At 39.6% G+C, this 24,360-nt stretch overlaps 1 protein-coding gene across 5 annotated transcripts in view; it reads right to left on the bottom strand.

Annotated features, from left to right (window-relative positions):
- Positions 1-15,989, bottom strand: part of PICALM (phosphatidylinositol binding clathrin assembly protein) — a 67,354-nt gene extending 51,365 nt beyond the window's left edge. For all 5 annotated transcript variants that reach the window (XR_009932951.1, XM_062487489.1, XM_062487490.1 and 2 more), the window contains exon 1: positions 15,729-15,989. Coding sequence is in view for 4 of the 5 variants with exons in the window: in XM_062487489.1 (XP_062343473.1) it covers positions 15,729-15,858 (130 nt within the window). In the remaining variant the exon portion in view is untranslated. The remainder of the gene's footprint in view (positions 1-15,728) is intronic.
- Positions 15,990-24,360: the final 8,371 nt, after the last annotated feature.

Here is a 24,360-nt window from a genome sequence, read left to right as displayed (position 1 = left end):
ATCTGACCTCCTCTAGATTCTCTACGGTTTCACTGACTTATATATATAAAACAGGCACATATATATGAACACATATATTTATTTATATATTGCAATCTAGCATCCCAGCTGGATAGTGGAAATTACTTCCTTCTACAGACACATGGAGAGATGCCCATCTTTCCTACATTCTCACGTTGGTGGTTTATAAGGAAAATTCAGCTAAACTCTCTTGCAGTCTTCCTGCATGCTCAGATAATCCTCTTAGACTCAAGTTTTACACCTTCCTTACACACTAAGACCTCTGCAAGCATTCATAGAGCACTACTCCAATTTATCAGTGTAACTTCATCTTCTAAACTTAGTCTGAAGCTGCAAATACCCCCAAAACAACGCAATTCTCTGTTGACACACAGTGTATACAAATATACCAGTTACTAATAAAAACCATAATTAGAACTACAGATGGACATATTCTCCACTTAGAGTACCCTCCAAACCATAGGCAAAGTGCTTTAAGCAATCTGTATTAAAGCAGAACTCTCTTGCCCCACTAAGTTTGAGAGTCAAAGAAAAAACACAGTAAAACCCATGGCCATTACCTGCTCCTACCAGTTGTGACAACAGAAAGAACTATCTTCATTAAAATCTAAACCCACTAATCAACACAAAGGTATCTAAAGTATATTAGTTACCTTTCTAAAGATGAATTTTCCAGCTGCCACCCACTCTTAAGAGTAAATTCTTTCTCAAAACAGAACAAATCAACAATTGCTTCAGCAATCCTAATACTGAGAAATATGCAAGATATACCAAAACTACTGAATACTTTTGCTCTACATTCAGTTCCTACACTACCCTTTAAAAGCATTTTATCATGAAATCTAGTCCAAAATAATTATTAGCTCCCACACATGCACTAGCACATTATTCTCACTGAAAAGTATCTGTAAACTTAGAGCCTTGATCCTGTCTTTACAAATACGCTTAATAACAAGCCTGTAAATCATATTCTGAAGATGATTCTTGATTAAAAGATGAAAAATGTCTGGATCTATCAGCCAATTAATATGCAATTCTTGCATAAACTGTATATTCAATCTGAATATTTAACCCACTGGCCTAATTAAACCAAGGAGAAACCAATATTCTTTTTCACTGATCATATGCTAATTTCAATGCATTAATGAATAAAATTATGAATAGTTCTTTGTTCAAGATTGCCAGTATTTCCAGAGTGCATAGCTGCAAACACTTGAGGATGCATCCCATTTCAGGTTCTGACAAGTGAGAAAGCAGGTACGTACCCTAAGGGTTCTAGATGAGCGCTGCTGTTTAAGAATACATTAGCACAGGTGGCCAGGCAGGCTTGGATTTTGAATGACAGCCAGCCATTGGTTTGATATTGAAATCAATATTTTATGTATTCATGTATCATATTAAATTAATATATTTATTTATAATAATACATAAGCATCCAATATATTTATAGTGTGAACAGTCACACATAGTGGATGGATAGAAGCACGATGAACTGCATGAGGTGGAACCTTTTAACTCTGATGAGGACTAATTACTTTGAAAATTGCATTGCTTAAACATTGCTTTTATATCCTACTGAAAACATGAAGGTATTTCAAGCAGCCTGCATACATGAGAGTTTATCCTATGATTTCACCTTAAGATGCATAGAGAAGGCACATAGCATGGTTTATAGATAGCTGAGAGATCAGTATGTGATGTCAGAGATATTAACTTCACCACCATGTACACATTGAATGTTATCACATGGTTCTCTGTCTCTGACAGGAATAGTGCCCAAGACATTTGCATACTTTAAATTTTTGGTTATAGTATGCAACTTCCAGCTCTCTCTTTCTGCTCCAAAGAACCTGTAGAAGTTCTATAGCTATTACACCCCCATACAGTAAAAAACAAGTCATGCTAACAGACATGTTTTTAAAACATGGCTTGTGAAACCCATGTACAAGCTGCTGTTGTACTGCCAATAGCACATACCCAATCGTTGCAGACTGCTCTGGATACCTCTGGGATGCAGGCATAGTACCATCAAATGCCTTACCTGGCACCTTGCTAGTAGTGGTACAGCAACATTATTATAGCCCAGCCCACTGGAACAGGGAAACCATTTTGTTAACAGACAACACCACCAAACAAAAAATTCTCAGCGAGCACAACTCTACAGGAGTTCTGCAGCAAGACAAATTTTTTGAGAAAATAAGCCTTGAACCTAACTAGGGTTTGCTTCAGTATCTAACCCTCCTCAATCCTGCAAGCAACTCCTAATCCCAAATTTAGCTCACCTGGTCGTGATATCTGATGATATCTCTTAAAAATTACACCCAAAGACTGTCTAAGTACCTACCACAGAACCACAGAATGGTTTAACTTGGAAAGGACCTTAAAGATCATCTAGTTCCAACACCCCCACCACAGCAGGTATGCCACTCATCATCAGTCTGCTGAAAGCTCCATCAAATCTGGCCTTGAACACTTCAAGGGATAGAGCATCTACAGTCTCTCTGGGCAATGTGTTCCAGTGCTTCACCACACTCTGAGAAAATAATTTCTTTGTAGTATACAATTTAAACCCTCCCTCTAGTTTAAAGCCATTTCCCCATGTCCTGTCATTATCTACCCACCTAAAAGGGTCTCTCATTTTTACATGCCCCCTCCAGGTACTCCCCAAAGCCTTCCTGTATCCATACTGAAAAACTGCAGCTCTCTCAGCCCATACCAACTTCCAACACCTGTGGCTTCCTTAATCTTGCATCACAGAGGTGCATCAGAAAAAAAACAGACTTCACCCACAGCATGTTTTGGCAGTAAACACTTTTAGCACACTAGCTGAATCTAAAGATATTTATCTTCTAAATATACAGAGTATCCACACAAGTGTAATTTAGGTGTTTCTTACATGTTTACCTTCTACATCCCTTCATTCTAAAAGAGGCACCAGAAAGCAATTTTGTATTAGTGATGTACCATCACACTAGAGCACAGTGAAACTGAAACCAGTGAGGATTAACACCAACCTGACTTCTGCCACCTCATCTCACTGAACGGATCTTCAAGCCGAAGAATTCCAAAGACCTTTGTTACTTTGCAGTTACTCACACACATGAAATCCACATTTTCTCTTTGAACAGCAGTGCAGCATCTTCAATTAGACAGTTTAATAGACAAAAGCAAAGACAGGAGAGAACCAAAGCCATCTGACCTGAGATTTTCCTGCTTCAATACTTGTCTCATTTCAGTAGCTCAAAGGTCTCACTCTAGCAAAATTGTTTAGAATATGTGTTATTCTCTTCCATCTTAAAACAAGATTTTGGAAATTAGATTTCCTTCTGGACAAAATCCAACTCTGACCATGAATAGCACATTTTTCCTGAATGCCTTTAGGAGCTGTCAGAAAGCATGTATTTAAGTGAAAGGAGTTATGTCTCTGTATTTGCCTTCCTCCATCAGTGCTGAAACTGCCAATGAAGGTGTGTATGTCTGATGCATGGTAGGACATTTCTTGGTAGATACCACCTTCTACAGCTTCTGGTTAACTACTGGACAAAACCCAACCAAAACCCAAACTTATAATTGTGTGGAAGTAGGTTTCCTTTTGTCAAGAGTCCATGCCAGTATATTGTACAAAACAGCTGCACTGTCAAGAGACTACAAAGGTGTGTCAGCATCTACTACAGGTCCTTTCGTCCCGTAGTATACTGATTAAAAACCAACACTCCATATTCTATTGCTATCCATTTACACAGATCTTCAAAATTAACTTAAGAAAGGGGAAAGAAAAAAAAAAACACCTGGGAAATTTTTGCACCTAAGACCAAAAAGGTTTAATCCATATTCTAAAATGGTTTGATTATTACATCATGTTCTTCCAACATCACAGAGATGCAAAAATTACTCATTTGGGTTCATTTTAATACAGTATCGAAAGTTCAATATATCAAGTTACTGCAAATGGTGCTTTTCTGGCATAAAATAAATAGAAGAAGTCCAAATTATTTAGACTTTTAAAATTAGTACTATTTATTACAAAACAATGCAAATGTTTTTCCTTACAAATAGCACAATGCTCAGCTGTTGGAGAAAATCTCCTCAGATGATACCTTTAATGCAGATTTTTACTATGAATAAACTTCACAAACATCATACTACAATCCAGCTAAGCAGTATTTCCTATTTTGTATGGATCTACGTATCTCACTTTTCTGTAGGTCTCTCAGGAAATACATACAGCAGCATCCCAGATAATCACTTATAGCTGACTAAACAGAGCTTAACAGGTCTCAGTGTAGCTCTGATTTAAAGGCTCATAAACAATGACATAAGCAGCCCAACAAAAGTGGAAGAACCTGAAAAGAGGGGAAAATAAGACAAAGACAGTTGACAGTGGGGCAAACAAGTGACAAACAAAACACAAATTTCATGAAGGAGGTTTGCTGAGGAATACTTTTTTCTCAAAGTTTCTACAGAAGAAGCTGATCAACCTCTAAATAGTAATCCTGAATATTACAAACTAGAAACACTCACCCAAAAGGTTGTTGCAAAAATGTCCTTACCAAATCTCAGTTAACAGACCAAGGAGGAAAGCAGTTTTGAGTATTTGCCTATTATATCATACAACGAATTTTCTTAAAGAAAAAAGTTAACTCCTGACACAGTATCTGAATTATTTGAATTATCAAAGCAGCAAATTCTCAAACTTCAAATATTTATCATTCAGTGAAAATCAAATACCATCCTCCTCCTACAAAGTGACTGGCAGAAAATCACAAGGCCAGCATAGGTTTACACAGTTGGGTACTTCAGCTGGTATCTCAGAGATCAAATAGGCTAAATTTTGTACTCCCTGGTGTTATATGAAACAGTCTGAAAACACAGTTTTGTACCATGTGGCTGAGATTTATCTTCTGCTATACAAAAAAAAAAAAAAAAATTTTACTCTGCACACCAGACTTTTATATGATTTCTGTCTAATCTAAGTGAGACTAATCTACATTTTTCCCATCAGGAATAGAAGAAAAAAGTTCAACCAAGAAACTGTTCCTTCCATGTCAAGCATTTGGTGTCATGCACAATTCTAGTAATTTTGGTTAAAATAAGAGTCACTGTTTTATTAACTATCATTTTTTCAGCAACAAGGAAAGTTCGTGATACATGGATTTAGAGTACTGCTGCAGCCATTTTAATGCAAACCCTATCAATTCCATACAATCGATCTCAACTTTTGCACTTATAAGTAGGTGAACTCATAAGGAGATCTGTTACTGACAGCCACTTTTGTATTATTTCTTTTGACAAAAACAGGATCAGATTTTGACATGAACTGTTAGAAAACTAGAAAAAGCAGACCACAAGAGATAAAAAACAAACAAATAAACCCCTCTGAATCAATAAAAACAGATATCACCACAAAATTGTCTTGACTGACACTCATATACTGTGAGTGTGCAGCTCTTCCATGAAGGGAGGCAGTCAAGCAAAAGTACAGCTAAATTCTTCCATTCTATTAATAGAAATGTTGGAAATGCCTGCCTAATTTAGCTTTTACTTCCTTTTTCAATTTAGACTAACATCTCCCATGAGACATTTGGAGGTCTCTGACCAAACAAGACTCACCCTGGCTCATCCCAAGCACATCTTCAATGCACATTTAAATGGCACTCTTTTACAAGGGCACAACAAAACCATCCTTTTACAGACCATGTCAAAGCTGCTCAGAGTAAAAAATTTAAAATATACTGTGAAAAGAGGTTAGGATGGTACAGGAACAACTTTCATTTAACATGCAGAGTAAAAAGGAAGCTGAATTTTTCCAGGACCATACATTAAGCTTTACCAATTTTCCGTAGATAAAGCAGAGAACCTTACCAAGGGGAACACACCCTCTTTACAGCAACACAGTTATGTCTGACTTCCATAAATCCAAATCAGTGCTTTCCCTCATGCCTCAGTTTTAGAGGCTGTTCCTGAGCCCTTCATTAGTGACCACACAGTCTTCAAGTTTCACAAGTCTCAGAGCCAACACAGAGTTTAAAACTTTTAAATCTGAAACTGGATGGGGTAAGGAGAATTGTATACAGAAAGAACTCCTCAGTGTCCACAGCTTTCAGCTGGGAACTTCTCTGTTTACCATGAACAAAGACACGTCCCTATCACAAACAGCCTTTAAGATAAACTAAAGCCAAGAGAAGTAGGAAATAACATCTGCCTTTCAGATTTGGGTAAAAGGAAAGAGACCTTCAGCCAGATTCTATCCTTAAACTATTTCATAAGAAAAGCTCAAAAAAGACAAAAAATTAGTTATTCCTTTTACTCCAAAGTAAGATTTGTTCATTGGTTAAAACCTCAGAGAGCTAAAACAAACATGGAACTCTGGTAAAACTGTGTTAAGACATCCTGTGTCACAGCCCTAGTACACACCAAGAGACTGACCACATTCCTATCTACAAAGACTCCTCATTAACAGTTTAAAATAAGGATCAAAGCATCTCCTCCAACCCACTATATCTCACTTACAGATCATTAAATATGAAAAAAGTCTCCTCAAAAACTATGTGTAAACAAAAAGCAAAATATCCCAGCAAAACAAGAGGCAAAAATCAGCCCCTAGAAATGCATGAGCTTCCAATTCATAACAATGAAATCACAAATTTCAGAAATTAAACTAACTGTGCTGTTCCTTAGTATTTGAGAAATAATACAAAAACTTCTTTGGATTTCCATTCCCTTACACACCAAATTCAGCACTGAAACAAACTTCATATATTCCATATATTACTTTTAATGCAAAGTAACCTGTTTGGAAATTGACTTAATTCGTGTTACATTTGAGAGACTTAAATGATGCTACATAGTGGCAAAACATTTCAACTGGACTAGTCAGGAAAAAAGCTTGGGCTTTTAAAAGCTTATGAACTATCAACCTAAAAATAAAAGTCTGTATCCAGACAACCATTTTTCCTCAAAGCCCAAAAAACAGTGTACTAGTCTGTGTGCGTCAAAAAGCTTACAGCTAAAAGTTGTGCATCCTCAGCTTTTCCATTCAACTGCTAATCAAATGTGACAACTTACTACACATGACCTAATCTTATTAGAAAAAACATACGACAGTCCACAAATACAGAGGTGTTCATATCATATTTGGGTCCATTTTTTTTCTTTTATTCCTATAATTAAAATCTACTTCACATGTATTGTGGATACTCTAATTCTGCAGTGCTGCACTGTAACACTCATGACTGTATTGCAAACATCCTAGGGAGAAATAATCCCTAACAAATTTAAGACAGGTTATTAATATATAACAGAAAAACTGATTTAAAGAACAATAAATCCAAATTCAATCATTTGAATAAAAAACAGCTGATCAGAACATGGCTATATCAATGAAAGCTAAGGAACATGGACACCCAGAGAGTTAATTCAAAACTTAAATATACCTAAGGATTCCAGTATATTTCTAAACAGTAAAGAAACTTCACTTCTCAAGAGAATAAAAGAACACAAGGATATTGTTCAAAAAGACATTTTTCTTTTTTATCAGCAACTAGGATTTGAACTAGTTGTGGTTCATGATGAACTAGTTGTGGTTCATGATGAATAAAAGGTAATTGCAAGTAAAACACCTGAATTTCAGCCCTAGAACTTACAAACTGACATAACTGCTTATATAAATATTAAACTCAAGTGCCCCTTGTGAGAGAGAAGAATGAAGGCATTTCATGAGTAAGCAAGACTCAATGAAGCCAGCCTTACATCAACCCAAAAATGAAGAATTGCTTTGGGAACTACAACTGTATCAGGCTACAATGCATAATCAAGTAAATATTCCTAACAAACTGATTTTTAAATGAAAGTTATTTCTAATCTCTGCATAACAGTATACCTGCCGAATTATAAATTATATGAACACCAATGGCTTCTGGCAAATAGAAAAGGGGACAGAATTAGATGTGATCAAATAACACCACTATTCCCTGTAGGGAGACTTAACCATCACAACAGTTCAAACAAGGTTTTACACTTCACATAAAAAATGAGGTCAGATCCAGAATACAGAGTCACTGATCAGAAAAATTCATAAAGTTTGAAACAGGTTGCAATGACAGCTGAAACTACTATGGTAATACTGGGCAGGGAGAGAAGGAAAAGGAATAAAGCAAATTCAAGTGTGACCTAAATAATATTGACTCATTTGTCAGGAAGAATGGACAAATAAACCAAGTGCAACTGCAAGCACATGTAGGTAAAACCGTGATGCAACTTCTGAACATATGGGAAGAAGTGGGGAAGAGAGGGACATGATACACAACAAAACTAAACCCAAGACAAAAAGCACATATTTGAATAGCAAAAGAGAGGTACAGATATTCTTCATGTCACTTTACAGGTCAGTATCCACCCCAGAAAAACCCAAACACTACCAACAGCAAAGCAAGTTACAAGGAGCCCTTAAGAACACCACGGAACATGAAGACACCAACTTCTACATTTTGACAGCCAAGACGTTCAACCTTTTGGTCTGGCAAACAGAGTAACAAATCACAGACAACCAGAGCTGCTACAAGTGGATTGAGTGCCAAATTGAAGGCAAAGACTTTTTTTTTTTTTTTTTTTTAGTTAAAAATAAGTATTCAAACCATGCTTATCTGTTTCTACAGCTTTGTAGCCTGAGTTTAATTTACAACTTTGTACGTTACCCACTTTGGGTCTGAAATCTAGTTTACTATGATACTTTTAGAAACTTACACTGTGCAGATGAATACCAATGGATTGGTTTGGTTTTGTTGGGTTCATTTTTCTTTTCTTATTTAACTAAAGTAATTAAGGAATGATAGGAACCTCATTATCACCTTTTTATAAATGGATAAAAGAAAATCCTTTTTTACGAGTTATTAACATGGAAAATCTGTTTATACACTAATTATTTAACCAGGAAACAGTGACATTAAGGATTCACAATTTGTGCTTTAAATTTTATTAAATTAACTACTCTAAAAAATCAAGAAAGGTTACAAACAATGCAGATGCTTTCTTGATGTCATACCACACAGCCAGCAACTGGAATAGCTGAGCTACTGCAAACACCATATTTAGAGTAAATATGTGAAATACCAGATCAGTTTCAACCCATGCAAACTTCTCACTTCCCACACCAGCGAAAGAATCAGTCCTGCTAGAATGGCATCGCTGCTGGAGCATACGAGTGTTGTGACTGAAGGACTGCTTCTTGGGATGAAGCAATAAAGGTCAGCAAGGAAAAATTTCAAAAGTGTCTTTTCAGGAGAAAAAGGGAGATGATGATGAGAACTTAAATTAACATAGGTATGAATGAAAGTATATAGGAGAGCTCAGAGTGAGTATAATTCCCACTATGTGAGGTTTTTTCATTTATTTTAGACTACTTATGTCATGACCTGCATAAAAGTGTCAGGATTTCCCTTTATGCCACCACAGTTAACTCCAGTAAATTGCCTTGTGCTTCATTCTGTGAATTAACATGCCCACATCAAATTTGAATGTAGATTTTCTTAATTTACACCCTCTCTTTTGAAGTAAAACTTATAAAAGCCTAATTTACCCTTGTATAACACTGCAAATGATCTAGACAAGCATTACTTTAATAAAGCTCCTTTAGCAAAAGAGCACAGGAGATTTTCAGTCACAATCAGAAAATCCAGTGTATTTGCTAAATCTGTATGAAATGCTTAATTTCATTAAGTTATTCTCACACAGTTAAATACAGCTTAGTTCCCTAATTTCTAAAATCTCAATACCAGATTTGTGACATATTACTCACAACTTGGATTTACTGCTAGCAGATTTGAGCCTACCACACCTTAGCACTGAATTTACTAACATTACATTTAGGTTTAGAAATTACCAGCCACTTGATAAAGCTCTGATATAAAACTAGGGGTGAAATATGAAGTAGAACAATATTTCTACTTCAAGTTTTGAAGGATACAGTTACTTTGAAGTTACTAGGAGTTAATAATCTGCCCACTGATGATCATATTTCACAAAGGAGAAAACAGCCAGAAGAGGAAGGAAAACACCGAACCCAACAATTTTATAGCAACACAATCTTCTTTCCATTTGATTGCATTCTTTTTTGTTAGTTACTTGTTGGTTACTTCTAATTGGCTGAAGACATAATCAGTAATAAAATCTCTCTCATACCAAGTCTTTGCAAGATAACATGGAGCTCCAAACTGCAACTACTCCCAGAGTTAAGACTTTGACCAGCAGAAAATCTAGATGGTTAAATTCACATGGTCATGAACAAAAAGCAAAGTTTGCAGCAGAAGAGTTTGCTAAAATGCTCAAAAGGGCACATACTTGAGATTATTGATTTAAACTTGTATTGCAAACTACTGGAAAATATTAAATAACTGCCTCAGTAGGGGGCTTCAAGACTTCATAAACAAGTCATTTGCAATTCTTACCTGATTTCTTCTATCATGCTTAAGAAACAGCTACTTCACAGTTTACAGAAAAGCACACATATCCTACCAGTAGTAAAGCTACTATGTGCTATTTTTAAAGCATTAATTGATGTCTAAGAGTCTTTGAGTGAAAATATTTAACGGTATTGAGAAATATCAATTTAAGGAAACTGTTTAATAAATTAAGCTTTCAAATACAGGTGTCTCTGCTTCAGAAATAATGTTGCATTATCCAGAGGGCGAAAGACATCAATAACATTTTGTAAGTGAACTTTCCCAGAATTCTACCATCATGAACAAACCATGTACTTTACATAAGGCAACAAACGTAAAAGTCGGGAAGCTTTAAATTCCACATTGGATAAGTCATCTCTTGTATTATTATGCAAACTACCATTACTTTGTGAGACAAGTCATAAGGGACAACTTAAAACTTTCACACCTACAAATCAAAAATTGATTTTAAGATTAGGAACTGAAGACCAAAACAGATCATTAGGTCACAGGCTGAACTACAAAAGAATGCTTCTCCCAAACTTCCCTTTTAGAAAATGCAAGAGTTGACTGCACCATTAAAGAAAAACAAAAAAACAAAACAATGTCAGCTAGAGCTATGCCCCAAAGTTACATGACACCTGAATAATCATAGCTGATGGAAAACAGTGGTGGTATGAAGATTCACAGGAAGCTGATTGCAGGTGTCCCACAGCTTCTCGTCCTTAGCTCCTGCCTCTTACTTCATCTGAAGCAGAATACGGCTTCAGGCTAAGTAGAATAAAACAACAGCTGCACAACTACATGGCTATTCTTTCTGTAAATGAGCAGCTGTACTAGAAAATTGTCCCTCTGGCAGCCAGGAGGAGTATGATAGCTCTCATACTCTACTAAAAGGCACGAACAAATATTCCAAAGGAATTCCAGTAAAAAGAAAGTTGGCTAAAGAAAGAAACAAAGCAATCAGAGAAAAAAACTGAATATTTCAAAAGAAAGTTGTAACAATGCAATTATCTGTATTTGAAATAATTACAGTTACAGAGAGCATTTCTAAGCAAAAATAACAATGCCTCCAGAAATTTAAGTCAATTGCAGAATGGGAAGCAAAGCTGCAAGAAACTTCAGGTGATTCTGCCAAAACCAGAGACAAAACACAAGTTTGTTGAAGCACTACAATGCCATAAAAGGAATGTGGATAATCTGTTTCTACTGGAGAGCACAGAAGTACCCACAGAACTAGGAGTTAATTCACCTCATCACTCAGTTACAGTTAAGCATGTAAAGGCAAGTGAACACTTACAACGCTGGTTTTCCCAGCTTTCCTACAAATGTCTTGGTTGATCCAGGGAAAAGCAACAATCCGTGTCCCTCAGTTCCATAAATTACCCTCCTTGTACCATCTCATTTTGAAACAAAAGTTGTCCCCAGCACAGACATTAAGCAAGTTCTGAGCTGGGCTTTTCTCTGTCCTGGTAGTAGCCTCTAGACAAAACCAAAGCAGCTGACACTAGTGACTTAGGAGTTAAGTTCCCAAAAAGCTCCTTCAGGTTTACTTTCACTTACACAGCTTCTCATAGACACCTACTCAACACAGGGCAGGGTTCTGGTCTACTGTCTTCCTTAAAAGTACACATTTTCTTTCACAATAAGAAATCAAGGAAATTACACTCTGGCTTAATTAGAGAGATATTTCCTGTTAAGAATGGGTAATGACAGCATCACAACTTCCTTCCAAGTCATCCGTCCACATTCTCCTTTAAAGAGGGCTACTCCATTAGCTACAAGCAGATAGGGTTACTACACCATGCTCATTCAAGAGGCCAACCCTAAATGCATATCACAACAAAGCTGGTTTAAGTACACTCCACAACATACACATGTACACAAGCATTTTTATGCTACTGAGCTATCGCTGCAACAGAAGTTTCCCTGAACAAACCCAATGAAATCTACTTGGCATTAACTTCAGGTATTCCTAATATTAATGAATCTCCAGGTATTCTTAATATTAATTTTCCATTACATACACAAGCACACCTCCCTCTCAGAATCATGTAAAGGAGGAGTGAAATCTGGTAACAAGTTTTCCAGCACCATTTATATTCCAACAACCTAGAGCACTTGTTCTTAGCATCAGTATCCATCACTCAACGTGGAGACAAAAAGCTAACTAGAAAGAAAGGGTTGTACCAATCTCATTGTGCAAGTTAAACCCACAAACCAGTTTAGAGCTCCCACTACTCAGACAGGTGTAAAAACTGGGACAAAGTCCTCGTGAAACTAGGTTTTCCATATAAGATGAAAATGTTTTGAGGGCTCCAAGGCTACTAAATCTGATTTCTGCAAAACAAGTAATCCATCAAAACAAAAGCAGCATTTGGATTACCAAACAGAATCCTTAAAACCAGCTCTAAGGCTGGACCTTCAAAACAGCAGAAAAAAAAAAAAAAGTATCATGGGTTCAAGTATACAGCCTCAAGATAATGTTACTACCTAGCATAAGCCATGTCCATTTGTAAATTAGAAGTCTTTCTCCCTCAAACCAAACAACTACACTTTGTAATGGGGGAGAAAGCATTCTTTGAAGTATATTACATTTTAATCATCATGAGCTAGGGAAAGAATTCGTTTTTACTGTCCTTGATTAAGATAACCACCACTGAGGGAAAGAGAGGTAAACTAGGATGGAAAGCACTTCAGTTTTCAAACTCTATACACTGTCAAGAGCAAGATAAATAAGAACAGGAATAATTATGTTCACAAGTATCTATATTGGACTTCCCTCCATTTTCATGAGTTAACATGAGGCTGAGTTAGTTAAATCTGTTCAAGACAGCTCAAGCTTAATGTAGAAAGAATTTCAGTAACCGGACACTCAGAAATCTTGAGATCTATACAAGAAATACAGTAACAAAAATGTATGTCACGGTAATAGAACATGCTGCAAAACTAAGACTTCATTACAGGACAGTATAGGAAAACTCAACTTATTCACCCACCCAGGACACAACCTATAGTGAAGTAAGTTTTAACTGTATCATCATAATAAGCAACAAGAAAAATACTAAGGGAGCATGTTGCCTATGAAGACTGGTATATTAACTGTCAATTACAATGAGATATCAGTTCATAGCACTTACTAAGTTAAACTTTGTTGTAAAAGGAAGATATGTACAAATAGTTCAGACATGGGGCTTGAGTTACAGCTTGTGTAAAATATATTTATTTTAAAGCATACAAACATAGAGGGTATGAACAAAGAAAAAGTTCAAAATACAAGACCACGTGTCATTTCCTGATGCCAGGAACAGAGACTTCCAACAAACATATTAGGGTAGCATACAAAACATTCTGCTGTGATCTATATTAACCATTAAAAAGAGGGACTACCAACAACAACAAAAAGTTTGCTTTGCTTTGATAAAAGAATTCTCAGAGAGAGTCAGAAACTAAAACTCCTGACAGTCTAGAGTAGAAAAAGGAAATACAGAACTGGTCTTCTCATCCAACAACTACCAGACAGCTTTCTAAGGAAGTCCAGGCACCCTTCTGCAGCAGCACACTGGAGGTCTCCATTAGGTTGTCTCCCAGCAGCCCTTTTCAGAACATCACCCTTTTACAAACACACCCCACCTGAGGAGCAGTTTTCTGGCCAGCTTCACATTCTTTTCAACAAAGCTTACACCACAAAATAACTCTGCTCCTAAATGCCTTATTACTGAAACTGTGCTTTTAGCACTATTACAGGCTAAACCTGACAAGGTTTTCTTTCCCAAAACCCTCAGTTCTTCTGTGTGAAATCCAGTAACATCAAGATTTCATACATATGCCATATGAAAAGATGCTTTCTCCACCTGCCAATAAGTTACTCAAAGCACAAAAATTAATCCTCAGTGTTCTGACACCTTCAGTTAACCAAAAATAACAAGACTACTCAGTTATTATCAACTTCAGCCAAAAGATGAGATGAATGAGGGAATACCAAAAAGAGACAGAGGCAGCTGTTCTGGGACTACCCTAAAAAATAAATCACATTGCTCTCAGGTACTTGCAGAACAAGAATTTCTTAAACTTTAACATGCACACATTTTGGTGGAAAGAAGAAAGAACTGCAATACAAATGTAATCCTACTACTATCATCGTGTGTGCTCATTTGGATACAGAGCAGTTCAGAAGGCACAAATTCAAGACTAATGAAGACTCAACCTTCTCCTGCAGATGTTGGTGGGAGGAAGGGAGAAAGCACACATATAGAAAGCACAGACACACAAATCTCTCCAGGATCTTTTATTACCTATTTGGGAAAGTGAAAGGGGGGTGGGGGAGGGCTGTCCTTAAAAGGCCTAGAATAGACAGATGCAAGACAAGACAATCAGGTATTCAGATCAAGAACTTCCTCGGTCCTGTGACCTTACAGCTTCGTGGGAGACACACTAATGTGAACTTTGGTGTTCATAATTTTCTTCATCATCACCTGGACAGATTACAGTTGATAGAAAACCTTTCAAGCCTTCCCACCTTTGATCTGCTCTTAATAGAAACCGAAAAATGGCCAGACCCTGCATGGTATATTAAGATCAGGTACTGAAGTTCTAAAGAAGTCCTCTTAGATATATCTTCTCAACCGAATGAAACAGCCTAGAAAGCAGACTAGGAACATCCTTACTGAGAGAGACTTGCCCCTCAAACAGTCGTTTTACACATTTTCCTACATGGAAGATTTACATGATTGCTAAAGAAAGATTTTTTTTTTTCTAGTAAATTACCTGGAAAATAATTAAGATAACTGATAAGCTATTCCTTCCTGAAACTCCTGCACCTCCTCTAGAGAATGGGGGAGTACTGCCCTAGCACGACGCAAATGAGATCAATCAGTAAGGAAATTGTAGCCCATTCCTCTGCCTGGCCTCCGTGGTTCTCTCTCTCCCGAAGAAAGGGGTATGGGGCAGCTCCTGTCCTTCAGAAGCTCACATTGTCCAGGGCCCTGTGCATAAGGAAGAGCTGGCAAGGCCCCTTTCGGAGAGCAGATACATTGAACAGGCTCTCCCAAGCTCTCCATCGCCACGTCCCCGACCCTACGCCCCCGCCCTCCGGGTATGCCCTGTGCTGAAACCCTGAGCTGCTCCGCCTGAGGAGGCTTCCCGTCCTCATGAGGCCGGTGGGATGGGCGGCAGCCCCACAGAGGGACCCTAGGACAGGCCGGGCAATCCCGCTCCTCGGCGGGACGCTCGAGGAGATCCCTCGGGCCGCCGTCCCCTCCCGGTACTCACAGTCCAGGTGCTTCTTCTTGGGGCCCATGACCTCGTGGGTCGTGGCCTTGCACACGGTTTTCGAGACGGCCGAGCCAGTCACGCTGTGCTGCGCCGCCGTGATGCGGTCGGTGAGGCTTTGGCCGGACATGGCGGGTTCGCTGGCGGCGCTGGAACCGAGCGCGGCTCCGCTCCCTCCTCTGGGGCCGGGACGGGAGGAGTCGCCGGGGGGATGGAGCTGCGCGGGCTCCTCACCCCGCCGTGCCGCAGGCGGCCCCCGCTCCGCCCTCAGGGACGGACCTGTCACCCGAGCAGGGACCCCTCCTCCTCCTCCTCCTCCCGCCCCCCTCCCCCGGCCGCCGTCCCCTCCCCCTGCGCGCCCGCCCGGCCGGGGACAGGGACACGCACTGGGCGCCGCAGGAAAATGGCGGCGGCCGAGCTCCTCCTCGGGCCTTGCCGGGCCTCTCCCGCGTCACGTGACCGCCCGGCGCTCCGCCCACGTGACACGCACCGCCCCCCTCAGCGCCGGGGGGCGAGGGCAGAGGGCGGGAGCTTCGCCTCAGGCCGGGATCGCTTCTCCCGGAATCCTGGACCCGGGAACGGCCTCTCCTGCCCCTGAGCGCCCTTCCCCTTGGGCAGGCTTCCCTTCCTCTCGGCAGGCTCCCTTCGGGAGATTCGGTGAGCCCCTGCTCGGGTTCAGCGCCGGGTAAAGTCTCCGTGGAGCGAGTGAGGGGTGTCTCCGCCCCTGAAGGAAGTAGTTTTGTATTTCTCAGTCTGCAAAGTTTTTGTGGAAACTCCTTTGGCGTCACCTTAGGCTAGGGAAAGCTCAAAGGGAAAAAAAAATCTGCTCTTAGGCAGCGAGGGGTTCGGAGGCGGCTGGTTGCTGCCATCGGGCTTCTATTCAGAATTATTCTTATTTGAAAGCTCGCCAAAAGTTTCTCGAATGTACATCACGGCCAGCGCAAAAGCCCTGGTGGTTTCCAGGTCCTTCATGCTTAGCCTCCCGCTGTTCTGCTAGTCAGCTAATGCTGCTTGGACTTTCTGGGGGGCTCTGTCCTTGGCTGCCGGGGACTGTGTACGAAGTTACTTGGTTTCTGTTCATAGAAATTAGAAAGTGTTACTTTAAGGCGCCTTCTTCCAGCCTGGTACCTGCAGCTGTAAGCCTGGTCCCGGTGACAGTGAGGAGCGCCTACTTTCCGTCCTGGCCCCCTACCACCCATGGCCGAAGCGCCGTCTCAGCCTCCCAGCTCTGCTACTTCCATTGCTCCTTGAACAGGGCTCTTCTGCTTCCCAAACACACAGCAGTGAATAACACAGCAAAACCACAGGATTCCAGCTGACAAAGTTCTTCCTTTCCCAGAAGTGCCTCCTGAGGAGCTGTCCTGTAAGTGTCCCCCATCTATGAAGCCACTGAAATGTTTATTGGGCAACTTAAAAATAAGTGGTATACAAATGATACTCAGCTCTGTCTGCTTGACAGGATGTGTAAGTAGGATTATCTGTTTATAATGCGAAAGGAAAATTGGTGTCAGAGGAAGAACATCTGGTGAAAGCTGAACCCAAATAATGCCATTTGTGCCATTGTGTATGTAAAGAAGGCTTGCAACATATAGAATTTGCTTTCTTCATGATGTCAAGCTCTTTGAGGATACTGTTGTATTTGTATTCCTTGGCTCCTTCTGATCTGCTTTAGGAGTCCCAACTATCCATGCTGGGGAAATAAATTGCTGATGTATACAGCAGCAGACTGTGGCATAAGACAGCTGTAGTATAAAGCTTCACACTATGAAAACACAGGGGCTGCTCTAGGCTACTGATGCAGCAGCACACACTGATATTTTTTATGCTAACTTCATCTAGGACCTGGATTTCAACACTCCATTTCAGGCTGCTATTTGGAGAAATTCCATGGAATTGGCCTGAGTAAATTAGGCTCCATCACTTCTTCTTTGATGATGCCTGTCACTTTCTCCAGGAACAGTGAAACTATCCAAATAGAGGAAGCTTGTGACTCTAGGAGTTACTGAGACCAGATTTGGACAAAATATCTAATTCCTAAGGGAACAAAAAGTGACCTCAGTCTTAGAGGTCCAAAACCAAAAATAAATTTTGCCTTTTTTACAGCCCTTCTTGCTCACAGAAAGCTCACAGGTTTACTCCACAGTTAAAAATTCTGCTTGTAATGCTTGTTTGTAAGCAGAGATGGGCGAGTAAACTGATGGCAAAATATATTTTGATAATTGTTGCTTTTTAACTTCTTGGGAGACACTTGATGCCATTACAGCAAGAAGCTTGAAGCACTCTGAGAGATAATATCTGAGTACCTCCCAAAGATTTGGAAATTGAAATCAAAATATTATCTCTTTTCCTTTCCAACCTGAAGAAAACAAGTTCGATTAGTTTATAACTCATTTGTTTTTGTTTGTGTGCCTGGGTGTGCTTGAGAATGAAAGGAGAAATGAGTACATATCTAAAGAGAAACTACTGCAGAGATAGGAGTCCTATATTTAGTGAAGCAGCAAACCTAAACAACATTCTTTTCTCTTGTGAAAAGTTCTAGAATCTGGATCTAGTATTTTGCAGGTGTTCAGCTATCCTGGAAGGACAAACAAGCTAATAGATCTGTTTCTTCCCATGTGTATTGTATAGTACTGAAAATCTAGCCTCAGCATGACCTCTGCAATTTATTATGTGTATACTTTTCTTGCAACAGCGGCATTTCCACTCTGTGAGGTTCCTGTCACACTGTAATTCCTGCAGTCCGACAGGGTGATTTGGAGTTCCCCGTGCTGCTGGCATCCATGCCCTTCCTCCTTGCTTCATTCTACTGGACCCTATTAGGAGAGCCATGGGTTGGGGGCACTATTAATCAGCTTCAGATCTAAGCCAGGTGTTTTCACTGAATTTCAGGTCTATTAGAAATCAGCCCATCTGAGGCACAAAGCTAATGAGGAACAAAGCTGAGCATATGCTGATAAACTGTTTCAGGCTCATTACCAAGGATTTGAGGCCATATCTGCTAACAGCAACAAAAAAACCTGTAATTTGGGAAGCTAAGGGGGCTAGTGAAGAGAAGTTGAAGAGAGGGAATAACTTTAAAATAGAGCTGGGTGTTGGAGCAGCTGAAGGGAATGGTAAGAGTGATGGGGCAAGAGGCAATGGGGAGGAAAAGTAAAGGCAGCAAAGCCACCTGTGTAAGGTTGGGAAATGCCCTATCAGTGTTGTATAAATGATTTTGAAACAAGTTACAATCCAGATGTTTCACATGACCCATTTAATGGATCACTGTAGTTTCAGTTGCTGTTAAGGGTTATAGTATTTTCCCCAGCTTTTCAAGGAAGGTGATTTTGATGTCAGCCACAGGAATTCAGCATCGGTTAGAGTAGACGTAAGATGTAGAATAGACTGTAGGAAATAAAAAGCACCAGATTCACAAATATAGCTCTCTATTACATTTGTCCATGTCTCTGGCCATTCTGTGGTCCATTTCTTGTGCACCTCTGGCAACAGAGAACTCCAGAGCAGCTGCACAGCTGGAACCAGGCCACTCATTGACCATATGCGGAAATCTACGGTTAGTGATGCACTTTTGAGTAGCCTAATTTTGCCCAGCCTTGTAGAACTGTGCCAGTTTAACTCCAGTGTAATAATTTCAAAACCATGTTCAAAGAGTTTGACAAAGATTTACCCAATGTTGTTTTTTTGTGACTATAGTAAGAATTCAATATGATTTGCATCACCATAGCAACTTAATAATTTAATGGGCAATAATGAAATTTTTGCAGCAATGCCTCTGAGAAGATAAAGAAAAATTAAATTGGAACAAATCAAAATTATGGATAAAAGGACACTTGTTAATGGCATAGTGAAATGAAGTAGACCAGGAGTGTGGCTCTTGTTACTCATTCATGCTGCCAACAAGACCAAAAGTCAACAGAGGTAGGCAAGGTGGCCACATTGGTTGGCTAGGGGAAAAGGAGGCAAAAAGACAATTGGTCATTGCAATCTGAAATATTTCAAAATAGTCATGAAGCACAGTGGAATTAGGATATTTTTTAAAGTTATATACCTCTTCACTACTTCAAATGTGCTTGTTCACAGGTTTTCCTTTTGCTTCACTTGTATCCAGTTTCTGATCTTTCATACTTTTAGTACTCAGCTCCTTCCTTTGCTAATGATCGTTATTTCATGTTCATTCCTGTTTCAAATACATCACCCTTATCCATTCAAATATCCACCCTGAGTCCATCCAGAATTTTCCTGCTGAAACAGGGACATTCAGCTCTTGCTCTGCATTCCTCTTATGTCACCTGTGTTTCTTTGAGCTCCACCCTGTCCTCACATCTATTCCAAATCTATCAATCCTCAAACCTGTTCCAGCTGATTCCTTGTAAAGACAGCTTCCTCAAGTCTATAGTGAATGAGAGATCTCTTTCCCAGTTCTCTTCCCTCTTTCTGGAAATAGTGACAGCTTTCGTGTATCTTTTGTTCCTTTTGATTTTCCTCTTTTGTGCATCTCTCTGTAAGGCAAATATCCAACTTCCTCCCTCATACACAGTATTCTAAGATCTGCAGGTTGTGTAACCTTCTCATGCAACTCCAGTTATCTAGTAGTTAATGCCCCTTGCAGTAATGTTCCCTGAAAAGAAGCTGACTTTGTCAACAAAGAAAGCAAGCTGTCCAAAAGCTAACATAATTTTGACATGAGTAAAGCACACAGGAAGGGACAAAAGTGAGTCAGTACCATTGCACAGGAGGGCAGCAATCAGAACTAATTTTACGGTACTCACTTTGGAGCAGGATATCTGCTCCAAAGTAGGAGTTCCCGTGCCTCTTGAGAGTATCTAAGTAGAGGTGGAAAACAAATATGATGCTTCTGAATCCTCTTGTGTGTTCTAACACCTTTCTTTCCTTGTCCTGACATGAAACTCACACGCTGCAGAATTGATTGTGTCATTAACGCTATAAGCAAGATTCCTAGCTGGCTGACAAATGCACATAGTAAATGTCTTTGAGTGTGAGAGAGAAAGGAAACAAGCTCCCTTACATTTTGTTCACACTTTCCAGTGGATGTGTTAAACACTGACACCTCTGAAGAGCAAGAGGCTTGCTGTCCTCTACAACTGCCATGCACTGCCCATCAGCAAACATTCCTAATGCATTCCTGCTGCTTCTCTTTCCTACTGTGGTTTTTTACACATCCTTTCTCAGCAGTGGGCACTCTCACAGTAACTCAGATACTGAACAAAGAGAAACAAGCCTTACAACACAGCCTCACCAGCATGGTAAATGCACCTATACACTTTTCCAAGGTTTCTGGAGACTATCTATCATGCCGGACAAAAAAAGTGGTCCCGTTCCTGATAGTGACACTTGTCCTCATCCTTTCCCCCTAGTTTGATGTTGAAAACCTAGGCCCTCACTGTCAAATGCTTCTCGCTGTCATTGCAGGCTGGCAGTGTTTGTGAGACTTGGCAGGAGACAGCATTTGATAAGAATCCTTCTCTGGGCACCTTTGAGAGGGCACTGTCATTCATTTCACTCCCCTGCCAGTTCACAAACACCAAGCCAGCAGGACAAGTACAGGAGGAACTGCATTCCTTTTGGGCTCCTGTAACTTGGAAGCAGCCTCTATCATTTCCTTCAGTCACCTTTGAGCCAAAAGCAAGCAGAACACACTTCCGCCCCAAAGGAATATTTTTAAGAAAAGTTATAAGCAAACAAATGGGCAGGGTATCAGTGGAACAGCCATTGCTGCCAAGCTAAAATTGGTACTTATACTCACACTCTTGCACACATATACGTACAGCAGAGCTTAATCAATTCCCTCATTAATGTTGAGGATCATGTGCTCATGCTCTGTGTCTGGGAAAGCTTTACACCCACATGAATTTTGATGTGGAGCTGAAACAAAAATGTTGATGCTGGCAATGCCAACTATAGAGAGTAAATAGCTGGGGCCTGCCAATGCTGACTTGAATGGGGCTTCTCACACAGAAGAAAACCTACATGTGAAAAGTATTCTCATGATCAGGTCTGTGCAGTAAAAGTAAATCCTGGTTTTTCTTCCTCAAGCAAATCAATTCATTTATGCCAATGAGTTGGTTTCAAGCCTTGTATGGGTAGGTTCCACTCTCTGGTCTTTATGTGAGATCTGAGCCTTGCCCACTGGAGTGAGTCAGGCTATCGGTGTTTGGCTCTGTGCTTTAGGGGTCAGTGACTGCATTTACATGTGGGCAGACTTCATGCTGATTAAATCAAACTACTGCACTGAAAAGAACATTAACTAAATGCCTCCTAACATTCTGATGGTGTATAATTTATTCTGAATCTTAAAATCTATAGAGGATTTGTCCTAATTCATTCCAGTACACACAAGTGCATAAATGGAAGTGCTTTCTGTTTAGTTAAATTGAGGAAATGCATAAAAAAAGAAATTAATGGGAATTTAAAATTGCTTTCTTTTTCAGGATCTGGGAAGAAAATAATTGTGAGTAATATTGGAATGAATGTTCCCACCTTCTCTGTCATTCTGTGTTTCCTAGCTTTATTTCTTAGAACTCAAAAAGCAATACTTTCTTAGTAGCAGTGGTGCAGCAAGGTTGTCTTGATAATGTGCTTCAGCCACGAGCCTTGTCTAGAAGTGATTGGGTTATATGTTTTGCTTGTCTTCTCCACTGAAACCAGGGACAAATGCAGGCCAGATGTTAATTTCAGGGACACAGCCCTCCCTTCACTACTCTGTGTCAGGCACTCACCTTTGTGACAACTCAATGGCCTTGAGGAGATCCCACAGTGGAGGCCCAAAGGCAAGAGAGTGCATGCTCACAGTCCTGACTCAGGCTGTGCTTTCTCTACAGCTCCCCACTGCTCGTGGCTAGTGTTGAGGTGCCAGAGAGGGGATGAGGTGGTATGCTGGGAACAAGGGAATTGCTAGAAGCTACACCAGTGGAATGGGAGAGGGGCTACAAGAAGGGTAAAATTTCCTTGGTAACCTCCCAATAAATCTGTATCAGTTTAAAGATACAAGTGAATCTGGCAACAGACTTCTGTGACTTCAGATCATAAGTCACCCACTGTGTTGAAAGCTGTTTGATGTGGATCTCTCCACTGGCAACTGGCTGCAGGCCAAAAACCTCACTTTCTATGGATCACAAAATAACCAGTTTTTACTGATCACTTTTTTTCCTGAAGGCAGGAGCAAAAGTAATAGAGCATCCACCTAACTGGTTCTTCTCTCTGGACCACTTCTGTGTACTTTCAGTAATCAGTTAAGCCTGCCTTTGCCTTTCATACAGCATCCCTTTTCAATGGAAATCCAGACATGTTGGCAGTGCTTGCTACCAAAGGAGTAAAGATGGAATAATGATCCATAAGAAAATATTATAATCTCTGAAATTGAACTGGGATATTCTCAAGTCAAACAGTAGCTCTGCATGTGTTGGTATTCACTTCTAATATTCTTCAAGAGAGCCTGTTCATTGCTAAAGACTTTGTGCATTGCAATAGCAGCTGAAACCTAGGAAGAACTACAAAAGCAAGACGCTGATGAACATTCTGGGCACCTGTGTTTTTTAACCCTCACAACCAAAAAAACAGTCAATGATGAAGAGCAAAAATGGATATCAGATGCATTGAACTTATCTAGATTAGATAACGCAGTTGGAGGAAAGAAGATAAGTAGTTTGTGCAACATTTGTTGACCTGAAAGATCAGATGCCTAAAAGAATATTTTATTAAGAACAGTTGTAAAGAAAATAGTAGTGTGGGTGGGTAAAACCACAGATCAAATAGTTTGCAGGTCCATATTTCATCACGTGGCAGTATACTTTCAGATGCCAAATTCTGTTCCTATTGGATCTATGGCAAAATGCCCACTGACTTCAAAGAGAATAGGTTTTGTCCCTCTAAGCTAGGAGTATGGCCAGCAATACTAATGCAATTAGAAATAAACCGTGTAGGTGAAGAGTAGGTAGTTGGTGCTGGAAATTTAGTGCCTGCCTGATCTTAATCCTTTTATTTTCAAATTAACAAAACCCTTTTACTCTTAGAACATTATATCAATCACTGTATTATTATTTTTTTTTGGACCACAATATTTTACAGTCCATTGGTTGAAGTGATTAATGCTAATAAACTTTATTTAGTAAATAGTTTTTTAAACGGCTCACCCAAGTTTTCAGAAGCATTGGAAACATTCTTTCAAACCAGAACTTTTTTGATATTGCATCCAGTTTTGCTCAAGACCTTTAAACTTCATTTGTATTCTCTTTCTTTTTACCACCTCCTCTGTTCCATGATCTTCCCTTTAGTGAAGTTTATCCAAATATATATCCTTAAACCTTATCCTGAAAGTGGTTTTGATAAGTCTTTGTAATTTATTGACAGCTCTCACCATTATAACAGGTATCTGTGCATGGATGTGAAAATGAATTGTATAAAATGAACTGCAGAACTTCTTTTGCATTAAAGGAATTTTGCATCAAAACAAGTAAAATTGCCAGCAGTAGATCTGTAGTATTTTAAAATCAGATAAAAATAGGATTGCTGAATTCTTTAATTAACATAGCTGAAAGTTAGCCAAATCAGCTTTGGACACAGCAGGAGATGTACAGTTTGTCCTGATTTTGTGGGGAATGAAAAAATGTAATAC

The sequence above is a fragment of the Cinclus cinclus genome, chromosome 2 (genome assembly GCF_963662255.1).
Source record: "Cinclus cinclus chromosome 2, bCinCin1.1, whole genome shotgun sequence".
Lineage (NCBI taxonomy): Eukaryota > Metazoa > Chordata > Aves > Passeriformes > Cinclidae > Cinclus > Cinclus cinclus.
This window is presented reverse-complemented; position numbering and strand designations above follow the sequence as displayed.